This window comes from Peromyscus californicus, unplaced genomic scaffold (assembly GCF_007827085.1).
Source record: "Peromyscus californicus insignis strain IS unplaced genomic scaffold, ASM782708v3 Scaffold_18__1_contigs__length_77618521, whole genome shotgun sequence".
Classification (NCBI taxonomy): Eukaryota; Metazoa; Chordata; class Mammalia; order Rodentia; family Cricetidae; genus Peromyscus; species Peromyscus californicus.
This window is the reverse complement of record NW_026294480.1, coordinates 27,654,386-27,677,418: the sequence shown is the minus strand read 5'-3', so window position 1 is coordinate 27,677,418 and position 23,033 is coordinate 27,654,386. Positions and strand designations below refer to the sequence as shown.

At 45.3% G+C, this 23,033-nt stretch overlaps 1 protein-coding gene across 5 annotated transcripts in view; it reads right to left on the bottom strand.

Annotated features, from left to right (window-relative positions):
* Rai14 (retinoic acid induced 14) overlaps positions 1–23,033 on the bottom strand; it is a 143,241-nt gene that overhangs the window by 41,601 nt on the left and 78,607 nt on the right. For all 5 annotated transcript variants that reach the window (XM_052743124.1, XM_052743127.1, XM_052743128.1 and 2 more), the window contains exon 3: positions 14,438–14,568. In XM_052743124.1, coding sequence (XP_052599084.1) covers positions 14,438–14,568 — 131 coding nt within the window. The remainder of the gene's footprint in view (positions 1–14,437; positions 14,569–23,033) is intronic.

The window sequence follows — 23,033 nt, the reverse complement described above, 5'->3', positions numbered from 1 at the left end:
ACATTTTCTCTCAAACACACACTCACACACACACACACACACACACACTCACGCATACTCTCTCGCATACACACACACCACATGCATATACACATGCACATTCTCTCTCTTGAACACACACACACACACACACACACACACACACACACACGGTGGGGGGAGGGTGGGAATTGAACAACATTCAGAGACAGTCTTGGTTACTAATAGGCAAGGGAGAGAAGAGGGGCCCTAGCTAATATGTAGAAGGCTGAGATAACTGCTAAGAATCCCAAACATCGTAGGACAGCTCCTATCTCAAAATATACGTCATTCCTAGGTTCAAAAGCCCTGTGCTAAGCCTTTGAATCAACATATAATGCTGAAGCATGATTCTACTAAAGACTGAAGAAATAAAATAAGCACATTTTCACATTTTATTGAGATATGATCCACATGCTATTAATTCACCGTGATAAGATGTACAGTTTGGTTGTTTTTAGCATCATCACAAAGGTGTGGGACCAACCTCACTGTGTCAGACTTACTGTCACTACGACAAAAATTCCTGACCTGGGAACGATGTTTCAGTTCGTCATGGTGTGGATGGCACAGTGGGACAGTCAGGAAGTGGAGAGAAGAGAAGGGACAGGGAGGGGACAGAACCTTCCAAAGCACACTGCCAGTGACTTCCTTCCTCCAGCCCGGCCCCACCATCTCCCCACAGCATGGCTAGCTCGGGATCAAAGACTAGCATGTAAGGTCTATGTTCAAGCCACAAGGAAGAAAGGGAGGGGAGGGGAGGGGAGGGGAGGGGAAGGGAAACTCTTAAGTCCTACGAAGACCCCAGACTCTCCTGAGTTCAGAGCTTCCTGTACTAGATTCCCAGGGGATTTCCCACACACCTAAAGTAAAAATCCTTCGCCTAAATGGAGAACAAACAGAAAACCCCACACTATTGTGTTCTGCCATGGTGGCCACGGTGTCAATATTCTTTAAAAACATACTCTCTGAACCCTAAAACCCATTTTATAGCTATGTCCCACAAAAAAAGGAATCCCTATGGTGTCATGTTTTATTTTAACAGGGCATGTTTAGCTCAGCTCATAAGGCTCAGGGCAGCCCTCAACAGAGCAGTAACCAAAAGACACAAACAATCAGCCGCACGATTTACATAAAGCTGCTTTCATCCTGTGATGCTTTTTGATTCTTGGAATGCTTCTGCTTTTGACACTTGGACCGATCCCAAGCTTTTAGTCCCCTCCAGTCCTTCTTCTCTCTGACATTCTCCCTTTCTCACTCCCCAACCCCAACCCCTGTCCCCTGAAGAGAAAGTCAATGCATTGGTGATGTCCCAAGCAACTGGCGGCAGCCTGAGTATAGGACAGTGGTGCGGCACAGGAGGAGAGGACAGCCTGGTGAGAGGCTAGGGGTCTGGGCAGCACACTGTCAGACATTTTACTGCTACATGGCGGTGACTGAACTTTAAAGCAATTGTATGACACCACCACTACCAACAGCAGAGAATCTACTGAAACACTATACTGCAGTAATTCTATAAGAAACCATTGTTTTTCAACTTACAGAAGAGGAAACTGAGGTATAGAGGAATTTATTAGCTTATCCAAAGTCCTAGAATAAGCAGTAGAGCCCAGATCTAAACCTAGCATTGCGTCTCGAGGGCTGGTCTTCTACCACCATGCTGAAACATGGCCGTTCGCTCAATCACTCTGTAAAACAAGGGACATGCTATGGATTCTATCTCACTGGTTGGGCTGCTCTTTAAAAAACAAAACAAAATAAAAAATCAGAAATATTAAGCCAAAAACCGGAAGCAAACAAAGGCATCCCTAGGGCAGCTCAGGGATGCAGGAACTCTCGGACAGATGGGGATGCAGTCCTAGCACAGAGGCAAAGAGCCAGCAATGGAGGTTTCCTTTCCTACAAAAACCACTCAATGAGTCATGCAAACTTCCCTGAAACAAATACCTCAAGACCAGGATGGGCTATTTCCCAAGGCTCTTTATCAGAAGGAGACTTGAGCTGCTATTCAAGGCCCCTGAGTTTCAGTTTGGCAAGTTCCAGTTTCCAAAGAAAGAGAAGTAAACATAATTCTTCTGGTTCCCGGTTACCAGAGGAAACGTCTATTGGAAGGAAAGACATTCTCAAGGCTACTTTAAGAAGGATGACTTTTCAGGCATGCTCATTCACAGAAAACCTTACTCAAATGGAACTTGTCTTTTACCACATGGGCTCCATGAGATTTCCACATCTTCCCTGCCTCTGGAGCCAATAGATTAAATATCTAACACTCAACAGAGATAACCGTTCCCCAACCGTACCAGCACTAGTTACATACAAGCCAGAATCCAAGTATTACCAGTTGCAGAAAGGAAAACTCTAACATTTTCATGCATGAAAAAGAACCGAGGGGCTGGAGAGATGGCTCAGAGGTTAAGAGCACTGGCTGCTCTTCCAAAGGTCCTGAGTTCAATTCCCAGCAACCACATGGTGGCTCACAACCACCTGTAATGAGATCTGGTGCCCTCTTCTGGCCTGCAGGGATACATGCAGGCAGAGCGCTGTATGCATAATAAATAAACAAATTAAAAAAAAAAAAAAAAAAAAAGAACCGAGGTTCAAAGACGCTAGGGCACACACAGAAGAGGAGGATGTGAATTCACCTCCCCGATGCTTTTTTGTTGGAGACAGGGTCCAGGCATACAACATAGGCAGGCTTGAATTCACAGCAGTCATCTTGCCTGACCCTGAGTGCTGGGGTTTCAGGTGTGAGCCATGACACCTGGCTCTTGGCCCTGATGCTGAGGTTAGGTGTTCTCCCACCCTTCCTATGGTCAGTAAGAGGCTTAAGACTAACTAGATCGTGATGCGGACCAGCTCCTCCATAGTTGCTGAGACCCAAGCATTTCAGTTCTGCAACAGGAATCTCACAATCCCAACCACCTAAACTTGCTTCCATTTCATCTACACCATTTAGAAGATGTCATTGTGGAGAGGGAAAAAAAATTAAATAATCTTAGGGAAACCCAGGAAAGTGAAGTACTTTTATTATGAACGAATCCAAAGTCCTGGCCATGGAGTAGAAATTTGTGTGTGAGGCATCCTGGCTCCCTCTCCTCAGCCTCAGCTTCTGTCACTCTCACGACTCACTGGGCTCTAACCCACTGGCTCCTCGCTTGTTTCTTGAGGCCACTGAGTACCATCCCACCTCAGAGTCTTGCCTTGCTATTTCAAGAGAGCTATTACTCCAGAAAGGTTCAGCAATCTGCACTGTGCTGCCTCTCCCAGGCTCAATCAGAGTGGTGCCTGCCCTCTTCACTTTCTTCGATGGACCAGACAATACTCTGAAACTGGCCTTTACTTTGCTGTCCATCAGTCCCAACAGACTGTCTTCACAGTATGGAAGTTCTGTCTTGCTTATTCTTCAACTTCCCTAGCACACAGAAGTGTTCTCTATTTTTTTTAAGGTAATGTAAAACTTCAGCTTTGGTTTTGTTTTTTACTTTTCTCAAGTCTAGGTACAACAATGAACACACTGGAAATTATTATCTGGTTGTAACACATGTTCTTGATAGAATCTGTGTCCTTGGGCTAAGAGGAATTTTGCTTCCTAGCACAGGTTCAAAGTGGTTCCCCAGCAAAGTCCTGGGGCCAGCATTAGCTAAGATCAGCTGAGAACCAGAAAGAAATGCAAATGCTCACAATCTTGCTGGGCAGGCTCACAGATAATTCCGATGGACATTGGATTTTTGGGGTCCCTGGCATAGAAGAAAGAGCATGGACCATACATGGTTTTGGTCTCAATTCTACCTTTTCTCAGGCATTTCACATTAAAAGCTTTGGCCTGAGCCACAAGGGAGCAAATGAAAGAGCTAATGAAGGTTGAAAAACTAAAATGAGACTCACAGGTTTCCGTTACATATAAGTCACTCAAATCCATTAGCCTGAGTTTACTCATCTGGTCACACAACCCTTTTCCAGTTCTAAAACGTGAACTCAAATGCAACCAAAATGTTTTATGGCACTTAACTTATTTCAACAACTAAATTTTAGGTCAGTGAGCTCAAAGGAGGGTGGGCCTACATTAGCTTGCAACTGGACAGTCCTACCACAAGAGATAAAAGGTCTGGATTCCTCTTTTAGAGTACAGACTTGCTTAATAGCTTCAGTGATAAAAGCAATAAAAAACTAAATTCCACTCTGCCAGGGGGTGTTAACTCTACTGGCCCCAAGGAAAATCCCTATAGCATGAAGTGCCACTACCAACTGGCGTTCCTCAGTTTTAAAAGCAATTTCATCATGATATGCGTGCGTGCGTGTGTGTGTGTGTGTGTGTGTGTGTGTGTGTGCGTGCGTGTGTGTGTGTGTGTGTGTGTGTGTGTGTGTGTGTGTGTGTGTAAGTCAAAGAGCAACCTCAGGTGCTGGTCCTTGATGTCCGCCTTGTTAAAGGGCTGGATCGCCAGTTTGAAGGTAATGGAGCCTTTTAGGAAACGTAAGGCCTGGCTGGTAGAAGTAAGTCATTATGTGGGTTTTACACTTCCCTTGTTCCTGCCTGTGTGCTCTGATTCCCAGTCTGTGGTAAGGGGGTGTCTGCTGTTCCCACTGGCTCTGATGGAGCCAGAGTCCATCCCGCAGCATGATTCCCACCATGACAAACTGTGAGGTGACAAAATCTTCCACCCTGTCCCTATCAGGCATTTTGTCACAGAGACAAGGAGAGTAACAAATATAAATGTGATTGTTGACTTTTTTTTTTTCTTCAAGACAGGGTTTCTCTGTGTAGCCCTGGCCATCCCGGAACTCACTCTGTAAACCAAGCTGGCCTCAAACTCATAGAGATCTGCCTGTCTCTGTCTCCTGAGTGCTGGGATTAAAGGCGATACCACTGCCTGGTGATAAGCGGCTGTAAGTACCCAAGATTGCTCTCAAATGCAGTCAGCACTAATACTTCTGGTTTGGGTTCTCCTGGGGAAGGGGTCAGGGGTGTGGTGACAGAAATGGAGGATTGTTTCTAAAGCTAAGAAACCCTACTGGGCTGGGGGTGCAGCTCAAGGGCACAGCATTTGCTCAGCATGTTGAGAGGCCCTGAGGGCTGGGAAGGGGGAGGAGAGGAACCCAGACTTTGAACATAACACATCCTCAGACTCTAGTGCCTACAAAGTAGAACAGGTGATGTGTATTAATTCCAGAGTTTTTGGGTTTCTGAGTTAATTCTTTGATGTCTGTCCCAGGATAAGTGAGACCATCCGAAGAGAGGTGAGGAAGACTGGAAAGAGTGTGACAAATGAACTGTGACAAATGTGTGACAAAGAGGAAAGTCGCCTGTCCAGTATCTCAACCAACAGTCCCTTCGTGGACTCTAACCCTGGCAATCCGATAATGAAACAAGATAAATGCAGCCGCGTTGGAACTCAGCGGAGGTTACAAGCAAGAGGTGACAGAACAGAGTCTTGAGACACTCCGTGGGACTGGTGTTTAGGGATGCTGGTACTTTGTAAGGCAGTAACCAGGGCTAGAGAGGAGGATGTGGATGTGTGAAGGATTGGCACTCGTTACTGATCGAAATGGCCTCGACCCTTGAACTGCCTGGTTGCCGTTTAGCGTGAGAACCTCCTGCTCCAGATGCCCTCTTTCTTGTGAGTGACTAAGGGCAGGTCATTGACTGTGTGCTCAAGAGCTCCACCCCCAGCCTCCCTGCTTTGCTCTCTACCAGTGCCCGAGTTTCCCAGGATCTCTCTGACCCCTGCACTGGGGGTTGCTTCAGCCCTAGAAGGCATTGCTAGCCAACCAGGAGGAGGAGGTCAGCCAGCCAGCCAGGCAGGCAACAATTACACACTGCCATCTTCAAAATTCTTCAGTTGACATACTTAGTTCACTTGCTTATGTTTTGATACGAGGTCTTGTTACATGTACTAAACTGGCCACAAACTTGTAGTAACCCCCCTGTTGCTGTCACCCAGGTATTGGATTACAGGTAGGACAACTACTTACTTAATCCAACTTTGCAAACAACTTAAAAACAGTATTTGTTAATGGTTTCTAGTTTCTAAATCTATTCTAGTCATATTTCATCCCTACTAATTACGTCTTTCATTTACAGCATAATTTTCAACAAGAGCGTAACTCTAACATGATTTACCGGAAGACAAAATTAACTTGTACACAGGCACTATCTACTAAAAAGTGTGTGTGTATATCTGTGTCTGTGTATACATGAACTAAAAAAAACTCCCCTCTCTTCCACAGGCTTCTTCACCCCACCTGTAACTTGTCGGGATACAACACCCATTGGGAAGCCTCGTTGAGATGTTACTCCTACTGTGGCGTGTCCTGATTGGTGTTTCACTAACTGGACTGACCATCAGAATCATCTAGGGTGATTACAAACCCTTTCTATCCTGTGTGTGTTTGTATTATGTGGTGGTCTAATGAGGTACCCTCTGTGTTCTGCATTTGACTACTTGGTCCCCTGCTAGTGATGCTGCTGGAAAGACTAAGGCGCTTGGCTTTGCTAAAGGAAGCAGGTCACTGGGGCAAGCTCTGAGATTTTCCAGTGTGCTCTCTGCTTCCTGTTTGTGGCTCAAGGTGTGAGCTCTCAGTTGCTGCTACGGCGCTATGACTGCCAGCCTGCTACCATTTCCTCACCATGGTGTGATGGTATCTTACCCTTCTGGAACCATAAGCTCCAAGCAAACTCTTGTGTAAGTTGTCTTGGAAATAGTGTTTTATCAGAGCAATAGAAAAACACCTGTGAAGGAAGAGTCCATGAATCTTTACTCTTGTATCCTTCATGCCTCTAATGTTGGCATTTTTTGGATGGCACTGCCAACATAGATAACTACCAACATGGATGACTACCAATGTGGGGAACCCTGCCTCCCTTGACTCACACTTGGAGCAGCTTTTGTTGATGCTGCTCTTTTCTAGGGGCAGAAGTTCCTTAGAAAGTTCTTTTTCCTTCTACACATTGGAAGCTTAGCTGAGTCTGGCCCTGAGAGCAGCAGCAACCTTCCCACTAGGCCAATGCAGATTTGGCCTCTCCTTAATGGTGCTAATTTTAACAGTTACAGCCTCTCTCACAGAGGAAGAGTTGGCTGTGACATCCAGCGTGGTAGGTTCCTTTTCTTTTCCAAATTGTGTATTTTTCACTTCTTTTGACCCATTAGTTCTTCTTCATTGTAGACCTGCATATACAAGTGCTACTAATAACCACTTAACAGAGCCAATATGAAGCTGTCTTGAAACATCCTCTTCCAAAAAAATAAGTCCATTACTTTTTAATTCATCCTCAGGCAAGTTCTTAGGATGAGAGCAGAAAGCAGCCAGATTCCTTGCTGAAGCACCCCAATAACAGTCTGTAGCCCAGTGGTTAACACTGATCCCTGCGGGAACCCCTTGATCTGAACCTCCACTGTCACATAAGCCTCAGCACTACTGACTTCCAAGCTCCTACTACTATGGCTTATTGAGCTCTGCTTAGTGTTCAACTGTTTTTCTAGTCTAAAATCCCATATTTTTCCCCATTCCTCCTAAAAAAACCCAAACCGAAACAAAACAAAACAAAAAACCCAACAAAAACAAAAACAAACAACAGCATGGTCAGTCAGGTCTGTCATGAAGTCTACTTCCTGGTACTAATTTCTACCCTAGCTCTTCTATTGTTGGGATAAAACATCATGACTACTGTGGATATCTCTCTGTATAAATAAAACACTGATTGGCCAGTAGCCAGACAGGAAGTATAGGTGGGACTAACAGAGAGGAGAATTGAGGGAACAGGAAGGCAGAGGGAGAGACTGCCTGGAGCTGCCACCAGGACAAGGAAGACGTAAGGTACCAGTAAGCCACGAGCCATGTGGCAAAGTATAGATTAACAGAAATGGGTTAATTTAAGATGTAAGATCTAGACAATGATAGGCCTGAGCTAATGGCCAAGCAGTTTAAATAATGTAAGAGTCTTTGTGTTTATTTTATAAGTGGGCTAAGGGACTGCCGGGGCTTGGCGGGACCCGGGGAGAAAACTCCAGCTACACATGACCAAGACAACTTTAGAACAGAGAGCTAATTTGGGCCTACAGCTCCAGGGGGTCAGACTCGTACAGTAGTTGTCAGGTACAGGTAGATGTCAGCAGGCAGACATGGCAGCTGGAGCAGCAGCTGAAAGCTCACATCTTGAACCACACACAGACAACATGTAAAATAATGTGCATCTTCTGAAATCTCAGAGCCCACCCACAGTGACACACGTTCTGCTCCTCCCCAAACAGCCACCAACTGGGAACCAAGTATCTAGACTCCTGAGACTTACAGGAGACATCTCACTCACATTGTCACATACTGGTTACCCTTTGCTTCTGCCATCAAAATACCTTACAGAAAAGTTGAGAGGAAAAAGTCTTTTTAAAAATTTCATGTGTAGGAGTGCTTGCCTATATGTATATATGTGTACCACATGCATACGTGATATCTGCGGAGTCCAGGAGAGTGTCAGATCCCCTAGAACTGAAGACACAGACAGTTGTGAGCTGCCTTGTGAGTCAAACAAACCTGGGAAACAAACCTGGTTCCTGCGCAAGAACAAGTGCTCTTAACCAGTGAGCTAGGTCTCCAGCCACAAGAGAAGAAATTATTTATCTTCATGTTTCAGGGGCTCAGTCTATGGTTGTTTAGTCCCATACACTTAGGCAGAACATTATGGTGGTGGGAATGAGTGGCAGAGGCTGTTCTTTGGTCAGTGTAAAGAGGAATATAAGAAAAAGACCAGGGATTATGTGAAAGTACTTGCCTTAGTAGCTTACTCCTGCCAATGAGGCCCCACTGCCGACCTTTCACCATCTAATGAAAATCAAGTGGAAAACAAATGGCTCAGAGTCAAGTGAGGCCCCAAGTGGAGTCATCCACCTTTAAAAACTGATGCAGGGGCTGAAGCTATGGCTCAGAGGTTAAGAGCACTCGCTGCTCTTGCAGAGTACCCAGGTTCCATTCCCAGCACCCACATGGTGGCTGACACAATCTGTAATTCCAGTTCCAAGGGTCTGATGCCTGCTTCTGACTGCCATGGGCACAAAGCATGCATACAGTGCATATACACACATGTAGGTAAAACAGTCATGCTGTGGAGTAATCCTTCTGTACACTGTGAAGATGTGTTGCTCTCGTTGTTAATAAAAAGTTGATTGGTCAGTAGCTAGGCAGAATTTTCAAGGCAGAGAGAACACTGGGAAGAAGAAAGGCAGAGTCACAAGGAGTAGCCAGCCAGATGTGGAAGAAGCAACATGCAAAGTTCATAGATGAGGTAAACTAGCCTCAGGGCAGCACACAGATTAATAGAAATAGGTTAATTTAAGTTGTCAGAACTAGCTAATAACAAGCCTAAGCTATTGGCAGATCATTTATAATTAATATTAAGTCTCTGTGCGGTTATTTGGGAGCAGGCTGTTAGGAAAAAAAACTCTGCCTACACACTCATACACATAAAAATAAAGTATTGTGTGACTCAAAATAGAGTGTGTCTCGCCTAAGATCCATCAAGTATCAACAGGAAGCAGACAGCTGTGAGTCAAGGGATAAAGAACATCACAGGCTGGGCCCCAATTTTCAGAGGTGGTCAAGAGAGAAACATTTAGTCCATACAATCTAGAGCCCAAGTGCCTATAACTATCCAAGACCAGCCTTCAGAGGGAAGTTATACGATGACAGTGTAGAGAGGGGTAGGGGCTGCAATCACTCACAGGATGTAAAGATTTCCATTAAATAATTTAGAAGTCCTTTGTGAGAAGAACTAGAGAAGGCTGATAACATGGTATGACTTGATTTCTAAGATAGAATTGCTGGTACCAACCACCTAATGCATCCCTATGCATCCAAACAGAAAGACAGAGGGTAGAAAAGGTCACAGGCCAGAGAAGCATCTTACTGTACTGGCTTGTAGAGATCAAAACCTACTTCTCTACTTTACACTTCAGTTCCACAGACATCTAAAAATACTTTCACGAGTTTCTGCTTTCGAGGCCAAAAAGATCAGGTTTCTGAATTGTGGACTCTCTCCTTTCTCCTCTCTCTCTCTCTCTCTCTCTCTCTCTCTCTCTCTCTCTCTCTCTCTCTCTCTCTCTCTCTGTGTGTGTGTGTACACGCTCTTTTTAAGGTCTATGCACCTATGCCCTGGCGAGTATTTGTTCAAAATACTATGGTCCCAGCCGCGATTTTATTTAGTCTGGTTGTTCCTAAGACAAACACACATAACTTTAATTAAAGGCAAATTCAACACAGGGGAAAGCATCTTGAAGCAATTAGACTCTTCTACAGTGAGGTTTCAGGGTACTGACATCCTCCCACTTCCTCACCTCCCCCACGGAAAGAGAGCAGATGGGGCAGAAGAACCCAAGCCTAGCTCCATAAACGCAGCCTGCAGCTCTAACTTTCTGCCCTACTCTATTCTGTTCTGTGGCCAAGCCACCACCCTGATTTCACTCTTCCCTGACTGAGTTCAGTAATTCAACTGCTTTTACTTTTTAAAACCCCCTCTGTAATCAGTGTCTGAGGAAGAAATTTTCTGACAGTTTCTCCTCTTGCCATGATTGGATATTCAAGAAGAAACTACAAAGTCTCAGGAATTTCCAAGCTACTCATCGGATCTTGGTCTATGGAAGTTTCCGGAGAACGACTGGGCAACGGCTACTTTGACCAACACATTCTTTGGACTTCTGGGCTTGCTGGTCCCCTGGAGTACAAGCTGAGTGCTTTTTTACTCTAACTGCCCTGGAAGCAGAGGTGTGGGTGGTAATACTTCCCCAGAATTGCTATTTCCCCTGGATCCCAAGTTAATTTACCCCTAGGTAATTTATCTCTGAAGCATTATCCGCAAAAAAGTGGGTTTTCTCCACAGCATTCAGAGCAAATGGTTCTTTGGTGCCTAGAACACAGGGAAAGGCCGGCCTCCTGAAGCTTAACACTGCATGAGAGTCAGGTCCTTTGGAAAGTAAGGCCTTTCTTAGTGGAAGTTAAAATTACTGCTGCTCCTGTCAGCACCGTGTAATGTAACTGGACATAGAACCTGGGCAGATCCATGGACAGTTTTACTTATGAGAAGGTAAGGACATAGAAGGGAAGAGGACACATAAGGAGAGAACATTTAGATAAGGGCATGGCTGAGAGATGACCTTGAATAACCAAGTCAAGACTTTGCACTCACAGGTACAATCCGTTACCCTAAAAGCCCTCTAGAGAGGGGATCCTGCAGCCCGGTTTTGCCAGGGAACTGTATACAGGAAAGGAAAGAAAAGGCAGAAAATGAGACCAAGCAAGGTCAGGGACGTCATTTTCAAGTTCATGACGTGGCCTCATCCTTTAGAGAGAAAAGTGAAGCATCTCATACACGTCCACAAATGGGCACCAATCATCTCTACAAGCTCCACTGGCATGATTGAGCCAAGAGGTGCAGTTGAGGGGCCAAGACTCCTATTGGTCCGTCACAGACTCTGAACTATTCTTAGAATGCTATGGTTCCTGTGTTATCCAACCAAATGTACCTAGAAAAAAACAGAGACAACCAAACTTTTCTAGGAACAAAGAGATCATGGGGACCTCAGCACAGCGGAGCCAACACCTATAGGTGCAAAGGTTAAGGCAATGGAGTGATGCCACATGGAGCTCCTTTGGTAGCAGAAACCTCAATTTGACATTGTTACAGGATGACAAAGGAGCAAGGAAGATGGTTTCTGGCCTCTCAGCCCTACCTCAATGTGAATATTCCAACCACCGGGCTAGACTAGAAATATAAAGCCAGGTAAGATTTAATGCCTGGTGCCTTTAAAACTGAAATTCCCGGTTACTGGTTAGTCACTTCAGTCCTCTAATAAGTATCCCAAGCAGGAAAATGAAGTGTTGACTGAAGTGTTGACAGCTGATGACTTATGGAACACACCCCCCCGCCAACACACACACACACACACACACACACACACACACACACACACACACACGCACGCACAGGAAAAGAGGTCAATTAGTCTTTCTAACTTTTTATGGAAGGATCGTTACGGCAAACAAACAAACAAACAAACAAAAGAGCTGCCTTCTAAGGGAAACATGGGGAGAGCCACGGTGCAGAGGCCTCGCTTTTCTCATCTGTAAGATGGAGGCAGGAATTTCTGTGCAACGTCTGTGTACAGCACTACCATTCTAAGAGACCAGAATGAACACCGGCACACACCAGAACACGGATGGGCCCTGAGCACACGCACTAAGTGAAGAGGCTAGAGGTAAAGGCCACACACATGACGCCATTCACACAGAACTCAAAGAGGCAAATGCGTAGAGATTGAGAGCTCATTAATGATGGGCAAGGGGAAGACGGAGCGAGGCTGGGGGTGACTGCCTAAGGGGTACAGAGTTTCCTTCGGGAGGATGAACCACACTGTGAAAGTGCTCCATAAAACCAAACTGTAGATGTTAAAATCATCAAAATGCTTAGTTTTATGTGATGTGCCTAGAACGTGGTCACCTTAGTCATTTAATCTACATGTAATAAACAGGAAATAAGGGACAAATGTCATACGGTCTTCACGCTTGCGTCTAAGTTGCTAATCTAAATTTTCTGTCATTGTTTTTAGTGAGTGCTGTCTAGGTCAAAACTGTCATAAGCACTTATCTTGCCCTCCCCAGGGATAACTACAAAAGGCTGTCTTGTGCAGACACCTGGACACAAGGAATAATTGGAGGAAGGCTGTGGCAGACTAGTACAAAAGGCACTGTCTGTCACCAGAAACCTCAGGACAAAAGAACAGACTCCCGGGCCTCCCAAGGTACAAAGACTCAGAACATCTTTTTAAAGTACCTTAGGCAATGGCAGTGTAGAAGCTCCCTGGGCTAAGAATCACGAGTCTGGAATGAGAAAGAAGAGCCAGTTTCTCGAGTGCCTCCTGTGAGTGAGAACTATGCTAGCTCTGTACACACAGTACCTACCACCATGGATCATCCATACTCTCTTGGACCTTTATTCACCAACCGTGAACACATCATGGTCCCTAGGAAGAGACTCCACCTCTGAGGAGCAGGAGATCAAGGACAAATATCCCATTTGCTTTACCTAAACTCCAAGGAAAATGAATGTTTTATGCCCAGAGCCAGGCAATGAGTACTGGGGGCTCTGTAAGCCATATGGTCTCTGCTGTAATTATTCAGTTCTGCCTCTTGTAGCTCTGGGGCAGCAATGGAGCAGGACTTAATGAACAACAGACAGAGAGCCGTGTCTGCCAACTCTGCTGTAAGTCTAATATTTCTAGAAGTCCTCAGAAAAGCACCCCAGTCACCAACGGGAGAAACCTGCCGGTAACAACCCCACACCTACACTTCTTTCTTTCCTATGCTGCTGGGATCTCTGGTGACAGAAGCAATGGGCACACAAACCCATGTCTCACAGCTGCTTCTGAGGACACCCAAAGTGAGGCTCAGCTGGACATGGTGACACACACCTTCAATCCCAGCCCTTGGGAGTTGGAGGCAGGCATGTATTTATGAGTTCAAGGCCAGCCTGGTCAACACAGTGAGTTCCAGGACATCCAGGGATACAGTTAGACCTTGTCTCAACAACAAAAACACAGAGTGAAACTGGGGAGTTAGAAGGCAGTAAGTATAATAGAGTCCACATGAGCCCGTGCGGCTTGAAGGCCACTGATTTCAATACCATTACCAGAGGAAAGGTGGCTCAAAGTGCCTATTCTTCCTCCTCTCCTCCCCTCCCCTCCCCTCTCCTCCTCCTCCTCCTCCTCCTCCTCCTCTTTTTCCTCTCTCTCTCTCTCTTCCTCTCTCTCCTCTCTCTCTCTCTCTCTCTCTCTCTCTCTCTCTCTCTCTGTCTCTGTCAACACAACGCTTTAATTACAGCAAGGAGGAATTTGATGCATACAAACATAAAGCAAAATCTTACTACAGTGCTCATACAATCACTCTCCATGGTAAAGAATGGTTTAACAAATTACGAAGTAAGGCTTGAAAGCTGTGCTGTTTCTTATCCAGGGGAGAACTGATTTCTCATCTACCAACCACTCGCAATCCTGGCGCTATTAGCTCTCTGTTGCAATTGTTGGTTGGCTGTTTCCAGGAACCAGCACAGCCACTGGAGAAAAGTCCAATGTATAATTTGGACTTGGATGGGAAAGGAAACAACCCCATACCTGTGTTAGCATAGGGTTAGGAAGTGGTGAGCAGTAATGTTTCCAAGGCCCCTAAAACACTGATAACACTCCCCTCAACAAGCTTAGGGATTCTGGAGCCCAGGCTGAAAATCCTAAATGAGCCAATGCTTTGGAGTTGGTCTGCTTGTTTGTTTCTTACAGTGTTGGAGATGGAGCCCTGGGCTTTGGACATGCTTAGCAGACACTCCACCCCTGAAACGCTCCCCAACCCGTAACAAACACAGGTCAAAACCGGTCTTTTCTCTTACGCGGTCTTGCCCTCGCTGTCATGCTTGGTGGCACTGGTCCCTTTCTTGCCCAGCAGTGAGGCCACCTTCTCAGCATCTCCATTCTCCACAGCCTGCAGCAGTCGGTCATCATTCTTATTCCACTCATTGGTCTGTGGAGCAAGAGGCAGAGGCAGAGGGGTGAGCGACATCGGCTACATCACTGTCTCCCTAGGTCAACTCAAGCCCTGCTCCCAACAAGCAGCTTTACAAATGCTTTCAGCTCCACCATGGAACACCCAAGAAGGCTGGTTTTCCCAAAGAAAACACCAACAGTTTAATGAAATACCAGCCATCAGCAAACTCTGAGAGAGGGTCATTCCCTTCCTCGACCCTCCAGGAGATGAAGCAACGTAGACTACGGGCCAGTTTACTCATTAGCTAATCGCTAGCTAGCCTTGACAGCTGGTGCTTGAGATCACAGGCCTTTGACCTAGTGCCCAGTTCACTCAAGTGCACTGGGCTACCAAATCAAACCAGCCAGCAGTTCAAGTTTACCAAGGGTTTAAACACAAGCTATTCCTTCTGGCCTGTTTACCAGATTCTCTGAGCTGTCTGCAGGTTTGAAGGTAGCTGTCCAGGCTGCCAACTCAGTAAAGTATCACTAACGACAGACGTTGCCTCTGATCAAGTTATGATACATCAGACAGCCAGTGCCACTGAGGGACTGAGTTCTTAAAACTTGGAGAAGCTGCTAGTGAGTACCACATGGAATAGCACAGCTCTGTATGATTACTTCCCATTGCATTTTTTTAGCAAAGTTTGTCTGGGTCACTGTCATCCACATTCCTACTCCAACTGTGGACTCAACAAACGAAAAATCAGGCATTACCTTGACTACAAACCAAGCTTCCCATTGACGGGAAGCTGAAGTGCATGGTCAGGACACCAGCTTTCATTACGAGTCTACAGAGTGTCACTTAACTGTAGCACACACGAAGAAACAGATTGCAGTTGACTTCCCCCAGAGTGCATTTTACAAACAAAAGAAAACAAACTATTAAAATAGAGCTGCACTGAAGTACATGTAGGGCCAATGATCTCTAGCTACATTATCCCGAAAGGGAAAAGTAGGCTCCTCTGTAAAAATCCTTCCCTAACCTAAACTGACTAAATTGAATTCTGGATTGGGCCAGTCATAAGAATGTGAAATCTTAATGGATGAAAATGAAAAGCACTTAAGCCAGGCAAGGCCACATGAATGGATTTTCTGTCTACTGCTGCTAAGGCACTCCATTTTTCTTCAGAGAAAAATCTGAGGGGGAGGGTTCCCTAAATCAGTTCCAGGTGGATCTCTGGGAAGGCCGTGGCAAGGAAGGTCTCCCTCCTGTACAGTCTGGAGAGCAATGGCACTTGCCTGAGGTCTGGAGTGACTCTGATCTAGGCTGTATGATCCTCTTTAAGCAGATGAGGCCGGGAGAAGATGGCTTCTCCTATGTGGATGCTTAATAATCTGCAATCCCATTCCATCTGCAAGTGTTGCACACTGGTTCATGATGGGCAGCGGAACAAGAATGGGTGCTCATACACAGCAAGGACCTTTAGAGTCTGAACAGAAGACGACTTCAGAGCAAACTGAGAAAGGCAGAGCTGGAAAGGTGACCCTCACTTTCTTCTAAACTTCATCTTCCTCAGGAACCTCTCCATACCCTGCCACTTGCCACCTGCCGTATTATCTCCTTAGCCAGGCACAACATGAGGGCATGTTTGAGAAGCATTCTGATGTCACCTCTCTTAGGAATCTAGAAGCAAATTCCCCTTCCCTGCCCTTATCTCTGTGTCCCATATGCCTTCACCAAGAGGCACATCATTGAAAACAAGCACCAGAGGAAACCTTCAAAGGTACTGGTCAACCTACAGTCAAAAGACAGGATCAGCTGGATAAGGAGATGAAGTTCGACCTTATCTCCTGACATTCCAAAGTAATCCATTTGTACTCCAGAATCAAGAAAGGTTTCCAGAGATCACCATGGATCGACAATGTCTCTTTCTAGGGTCTTTGCAAAAATCCTCTCCTCTAACAAGCCTTACGACAGGCCCCACACTGGTCAGTTTAAGAGTTTCCTGCCCAGTTTGGGGTTAAGCTAAATATTAAAAGCAAAACAGAAAAGATAGCACCAGGTTCTCGGGTTCAGTAAGGCTGAATGCCTCATAAAACATCTGGCTCGGGTAGACACGGGCACACTGGTCTGTGACAGCAAGTATTGCTCATTAGAGAATCATAATAACAACAATGGAAGCCACGGCCTAGAGCGGCCCGTCATCCACCACCTACACACAGGACAACTTCCAAAGCTGACCAGGCCCTGTAGGCTCCCAGGGCCCTCCTGGTGACCTCTCTCTACTACTCTGCTCTGCTGTATCCCCAGGGGCCACCTACTCAGCTCCACTGAAGCCTACCGTCTAGACGAGATGAAAAATGGCGTCCTGGCTTGTGTTTGAGGGTTCTGGTTTGTTCGTTTTTATCCTGAATCCTCAGTTCCCCGAAGACAGTGAGCTGCAGCTTTTCTTTCTCACATTCCTGGTGCCTGGAGACTGCTCAGCATGTGCTCGCTCTTGACTAATCTAAATCTCTCTTGACTTAGCAAATATTTGCACTGTCAGAAGAAAATTCATTCTCTCTTAAACAATTAAATCATGTTTCAGTCTTTTAAAAATACATTTACAGGCTGAATGAATCCAACTTCCTTAGCTTTTCCACAAAAAGGCCAGTTTTCCAAGATTTTTAATCATGTATACTTTCCCCAAATTTCTTCATGACTAAGATGCCAAACCTCATAAATTCAACTGGGGTGAGCCAGTGTCTCCCTCACGAGAACCACCCAGATGGTGGTTGAGCCTACAGACTCTCAGTCCCGTTCTAAAGATTCTGACCCAGTGATTTAAGATGATTCCCAGGAGTCTATGAGGTCCAGCAACTATTCTCCCTGATTCCATTCAGGGACATCTAGAATCTATGCCAAGACTGGCTAGAGAATTTATGTGAAGCACTTCTGTCCTTCACCAGGCCTTAATAAGAAGAGGATGGGAAAAGGAGAAAAAAAAATTCTCTGTTCCAGCACTACTTGTCTCCCACAAAAGCTCAGCCAACATTGGGCTTTCGCTCAGGGATGCATGTTCAATGTGTCCATAAGCTCTGTGGCAGAATTTAACAGCACCCCTCATCAGAGACAAAATTTACAAATGACACAAGTAGATTATAGTAAAGTCAAACAAGGGGAGTCGGCAAGGGAACCAAAGTGAACACATTGGGGCGCAACAGCACGGACAGTTACTAGAAACAAATGTTCAGAGAAGAAAGACCAACATGCAAAGCCCCACTGAGGATGACTGAATGCATAGAAAGAAAAATCAGAAGAAATGGAACCCCACCATGTAGAAATGGATACAAAGAAAACAAGGACATGGGTGTGGTAAAAGCCAGGATGTTGGTTAGGAGTTGGGGTACAGTGTCTGGTGAGAAGGGATGCATGGGACCACACAGAGGCTCTGGTCTGTTTTGCAACCTGATTAGTGGTTTCATAGACACTCCCTCGAAAACTATCCATTAAACCATACATCCACGTATGTTTTCTATAGGTAATTAATAAATCACATGTTTCTCCTCCTCCTTCCCTCCCCCGTATACATAACAAAAACATGGTGTGGGTCAGTTTCTGGCTAAATTGACATTGGGTCAAGGGTGTACGGATGGTCACATTCCTACCTGTTTATTTCTACTATGAAGTCAAGCCTGCTGCCAAAGCCTGGCTCTTACTCTGGAAGATTCATAAACCCACATGTTGATGAAGCTACAGGCGGCTGGCAGATTCATGCACACACATATAAAACATGTATATAGTTTCAAAGGGTCTCACTGAGCTGCCCAGGCTGGCCTTGAACTTGTTCTGCAGCCACAGCAGCCTTAACCTTGTGTTGCTCCTCCCCCAGCGTGTGGACTGGCTGGGACAATATGTCTATACCATCAAACCGAGCTTACTATTCTGGAACTAGACGATCTGCCCCATTCTCGTCTAGCTAATACTCCATGAATCTTTTAACATCTACAATAAACATCTACTCCTACAGCTACGATCTGACAGTCAATTATGGATATCGAGGCCGGCAACACTTTAATGCAAACTTTCTACTATGTTCCTTAGAAATCACATTTTAAAGAACCCTAGAGAAGGCTTCCTGGACATGAAATTATTTTATTGAATGCGGCTTCACTTTTCCAGGAGACTGTTTAAACAGACATTATTTCAACAGAGCAGGAGGCCACATTTGCAAGTTCAGGAAGCCATTTGTTACACTCCAGAGACATGTGTAATGTGTCAGCTATGAAGGGCTGCATGTGGGAAAGGCAGACCTTACCCTCAATGCGGGCTCCCGACATTCCTGCTAATATATCACAAGTGAGATTTTCAGTGGCTAGCCGGTAAGTCTCCTAGCTATCACATCATTTCCAAATGACACCTACTTGCTCACAAACTCTTCCCTTGAAGCTTGGCCTCTCAAAGCCCTGACTGTCTCCATCCAGGGGAGCAAATGGCATGTCATGGTGATGAATGCTGGAGCTTTGGCAACTAGCAACATCTGCCCTTGGCCAGACATGGCATCATCTTCTGTTATTTTGGTTTAATCATGGAAAACTGAAAAACCAATGGAAATCCAGTGGTCACAGACATCTGGCCAATGGGTAAGCTTGTGTTTTGAAATAGATCAGTCCAAGCAAAGTAGTCCAGTGGCACAGAAGTGAGCCAGGAAGAAAAAAAGATAGCTTCTTGGAGTCATTAAGGAAGACGCTAAAGCCCAAACCACAGCAAACTGAAATAGCTCTTGTATGGGGTCTCCTGGAGCAGCCATCAGGGGAAATCTATTCAAGAGATTATGTTTGGAAATGTTTTATTTTTCCCTCTAGTGTACGGAGAAGAGCAGACTGTTTTGCCAATACAATCAGCAAGGCAAATGTAGAAGGCAAAAATGTATTTGTACTGGGAATGTTTCAGATTCATGCTGTCCAGAAAAAAAAAAAAAAGAAAAGCATGTACATCAAAACTTTAAAAGGGGAAAATAAACAGGCAAGCTTCATGGCCCTAACTAGCTTTCTCCATCACTGTAACAGTCAGTGCTTAGTAATGTCTACCTACTAGATGTAAAGTAATAAAGAGGCTATAGAAGTTTGTTACACAGGAAAAGAGACAAGTCCTATCATTTGTTCATTCATTCAACAAGTATTTATTTAGCCCCTTTTACATGAGCAGCATAGCCTTTACTGGGTTTTCCGTAAAATTGCAACGATAAATTATGACATGACCAGGAGTATGCCAACAATAAGAGCTAGTGTCACCTAAAGTGAGTGGAACAGAGGGCCACCCCACAGGAAGGAGGGAGAACTCTCAGCTGGGCAAGCACGTGTCTGTACCCGATCATGAACCAGACTGTGCAGTGAGTGGTATTTAGGTAAAAGGAGAGGAGTCATAGGTGAAGGATGCAGATGCATTCAGTAGGTGGTGTGGACATGGGCAAAGGATGCAGACATCAGTAGATGGTACAGACAGGAGTTGATCCAGGGAAAGCCTTCCAAGAATGCTCTCTTTAGCATTCATAGAAAGCCTGGATTACCAGCACCTTATGACATAAGCACATGATAATTGTCCTACTTCAGGAAGCCCATCAGTTTCACGAAGACCTTTCCACACACGTCCAGTGACTCTGGAGCAGCAGCAGAGATGCCTGTTTAAGAATGAGTTCTGCCATCCCTACATTTCATCTTAGATTATGCACGCACCTAGGTCCCACTGTGTCTGCTACTCACCCTGAGATTTGTCGCCCTCCCTTTACTGAACCATGCCATGATTCCCAAGGCCTTTCCATATTAATGCTGAACACTATGGTACAGACATAAGATAATTATAAACACCTCCTTCCAAGATCAGACAGGCCATTCTGCCAACAGAATGCAACACACTACTCTTACTCAAGGTGGTATCATTGGGTCTGGGTCTTGGACTGTGTAAAATTGGAGAAAAGGAGTGAAGAGTACAAATATGTATGGATTTACTCACTGCTTCAAGTTCCCAACTCCTTGAACACCCTGAGATACTGCACTGTATTCTTGAACTGTGAGCCAAAGAAACCCTCTCCCTTAAGCTATTTAGTCAACGTAGTTCATCACAGCAGCAGATGTCACCAAATGGCTTCTTTTCCTTCCTTCTGGATTGCGAGCCATTATGGATGAACCCCGTCTCTCCCTGCTCTTTTGTCTTAGGCAGCCATTATACTTACATTCTCCACCATCCCACCACATTCCATCCTCCAGCTATGCTGCCGGCCAATGTTAAAATACAACGTCTAAATACACCAAGGGCTGTGGCACAGTGAGCATGCGCTTGCCTGGCACCTGGGTTTGATCCCAAGCACTGCAAATAAATAAATAAAACCACGCAACATGTGATCACAGACGCATTGGGACTGGAATCAGTCTAGAAATAAGAAAGTCAAACTTACCCTCCATAGAGAAAATTTGCTTCGTCTAACTGCATTCAGATTGAGATGGAGAGATGAAGCTAAGGGACTAACTATGTTTAGTCCTGGGAATTAAAAGATGGGAACAAATAATCTGGTCCCTCAAGGAGTCTCTAGGCTTTGAGGGCAGAAACACACTCAATAAACATCAAATTTCTAGACAGATGCTATGAAAGATGTCCTTTAAGATCCAGAGAGGGTGTTAGTACCACATAACAAAAATTAAAATATGCTCCCCTAGGAACTTCACTACATTAGGATTTAATATCAACAACAATTCTATGAGGTGAGGAATGTCTGCAGCTCATGTTACACACGAGGAAATCAGGACACAGAAAGCTTCAGGGACTCATATAAGGTCACTCGATTCATAGTCCGGTTGATCTTCTCAAGAGGAGAAAGCCATAGCTCAATTGAAAGGGAAATGAAGGAAGGAACTTTCACAGTGAAAAAGATCCAGATCCAACGCGAATGCTGAGCCTGAGGCAAGCGAAGGGAAAAGTCGGGCGCCGGATCAAAAGGGAAGCAGAAGCCGTGGGCACATCTGACAAGAGCTCCAGGAGGAGGTGGATGCAGGCACAGGTTGACTGTTCAGAGGGCTGTGTTTTGCCTCCGAGATGGAGGGACAAGAGAAGGGGCAGAGAGGCAGAGGTATGGGGGTGGGGTGTCACACTGTGTGTTTTATGGCTTTATGGGTTCCTGGGGAAGAAGAAGCCAAAGCAAGCAGAGTCAGTGGTGAGAAAAACAAAACAAAACAAATGAAAAAAAAAAAACCCACAAACTAAAAAAAAAAAAATTCCCAAAACGAAATAAACAACAACAACAACACAGTGATGTTCCCAATCCCTCACAGGGAAATGAGAATGAAGACCCTGTGAAACAAGTTGGGAGGGTTACAGGTAGCCAAGAAAGTCTGGCTGGGAGCAGAAATTATAATTATATGAAAGAACTGTTTGGTAATGCCAGGTGATGGTCTCTTGGAAGACTGAATAGGACAGAAGCTGTGGGTCACTAATCCTGACCAGAGGCTGACATAAGGGATTCGAGCACAGACTCTGGGGTTAAGGGGATGGGCTGCGCCAGTGAGAGGTCACCTGAAGTCACTGTGGTATGGAGACGGTGTGGAGACAGGTCGAGGACTTAGTTCTAAAGGGTAGCTGCTGGACAGGTTATTTACAAAAAAAAAAAAAAAAAAAAAAAATAGGAAAGTTCAGAAAGGAAATGAGAATCCTGGGTAACATCGGGGAATAATTCAGATATCCAGCCCCAAACTGAAAAGGTGACAGGAGAGTGACTCACCACAGCTGGCTGAGTGACTGCCAACTAAGAAATGGATGACGGCAACCGAGTGGCTTCTTCGTATTTTGTTCACTTCCTACATGTGTCGCTCCTTCCAGCGTATTTATTTCATTTAAACCTCCATGACCGCCTATAGTGGGTGGAGCAGTGTCTCAAGAAGAATCAGTGTCCTCCTAGAGCGGTGGTTCTCAACCTTCCTAATGCTTCGGCCCTTTAATACAGTTCATCATGTTATGGTAACCCCCAACCATAAAATTATTTCCATTGCTACTTCATAACTGTAATTTTGCTACTGTTATGAATAATAATGTAAATATCTGTGTTTTCCGATGGTCTTAGGCTGCCCCTGTAAAATGGTCATCGGACTCGCGGAGGGGTTGCGACCCACTGTTCCACCACCTCAGACTATGTACTGGTGTCAGGTGGGTCCTGTGTCCAATGAATGGTGTCCTTATAAGAGAAGAGACTGTAGGCATGGGAAACGGGACTGTGGAATGGTGGCAGCAGAGGCTGAAGCTGTGCCGTCAGGAGGTGAGGCACACAAAGACTGACAGAACCACCAGGAGGTAGAAGAGGCAGAGAGGAAGTCTCCCCTGGAGCCCCTGCAGGAAGCATGGCTCTGGCAGCACTGTGATTTTGGGCTTCTGAACTTCGGTGTGTGACAGAATGCATTTCTGCGGTCTTAAACTCACCCAGTTGTGGCAATCTGCTATAGCAGCCTCAGAAAACAACTAAAGAGGTAGGCAAGGACCATGTTTCTCAGAACACA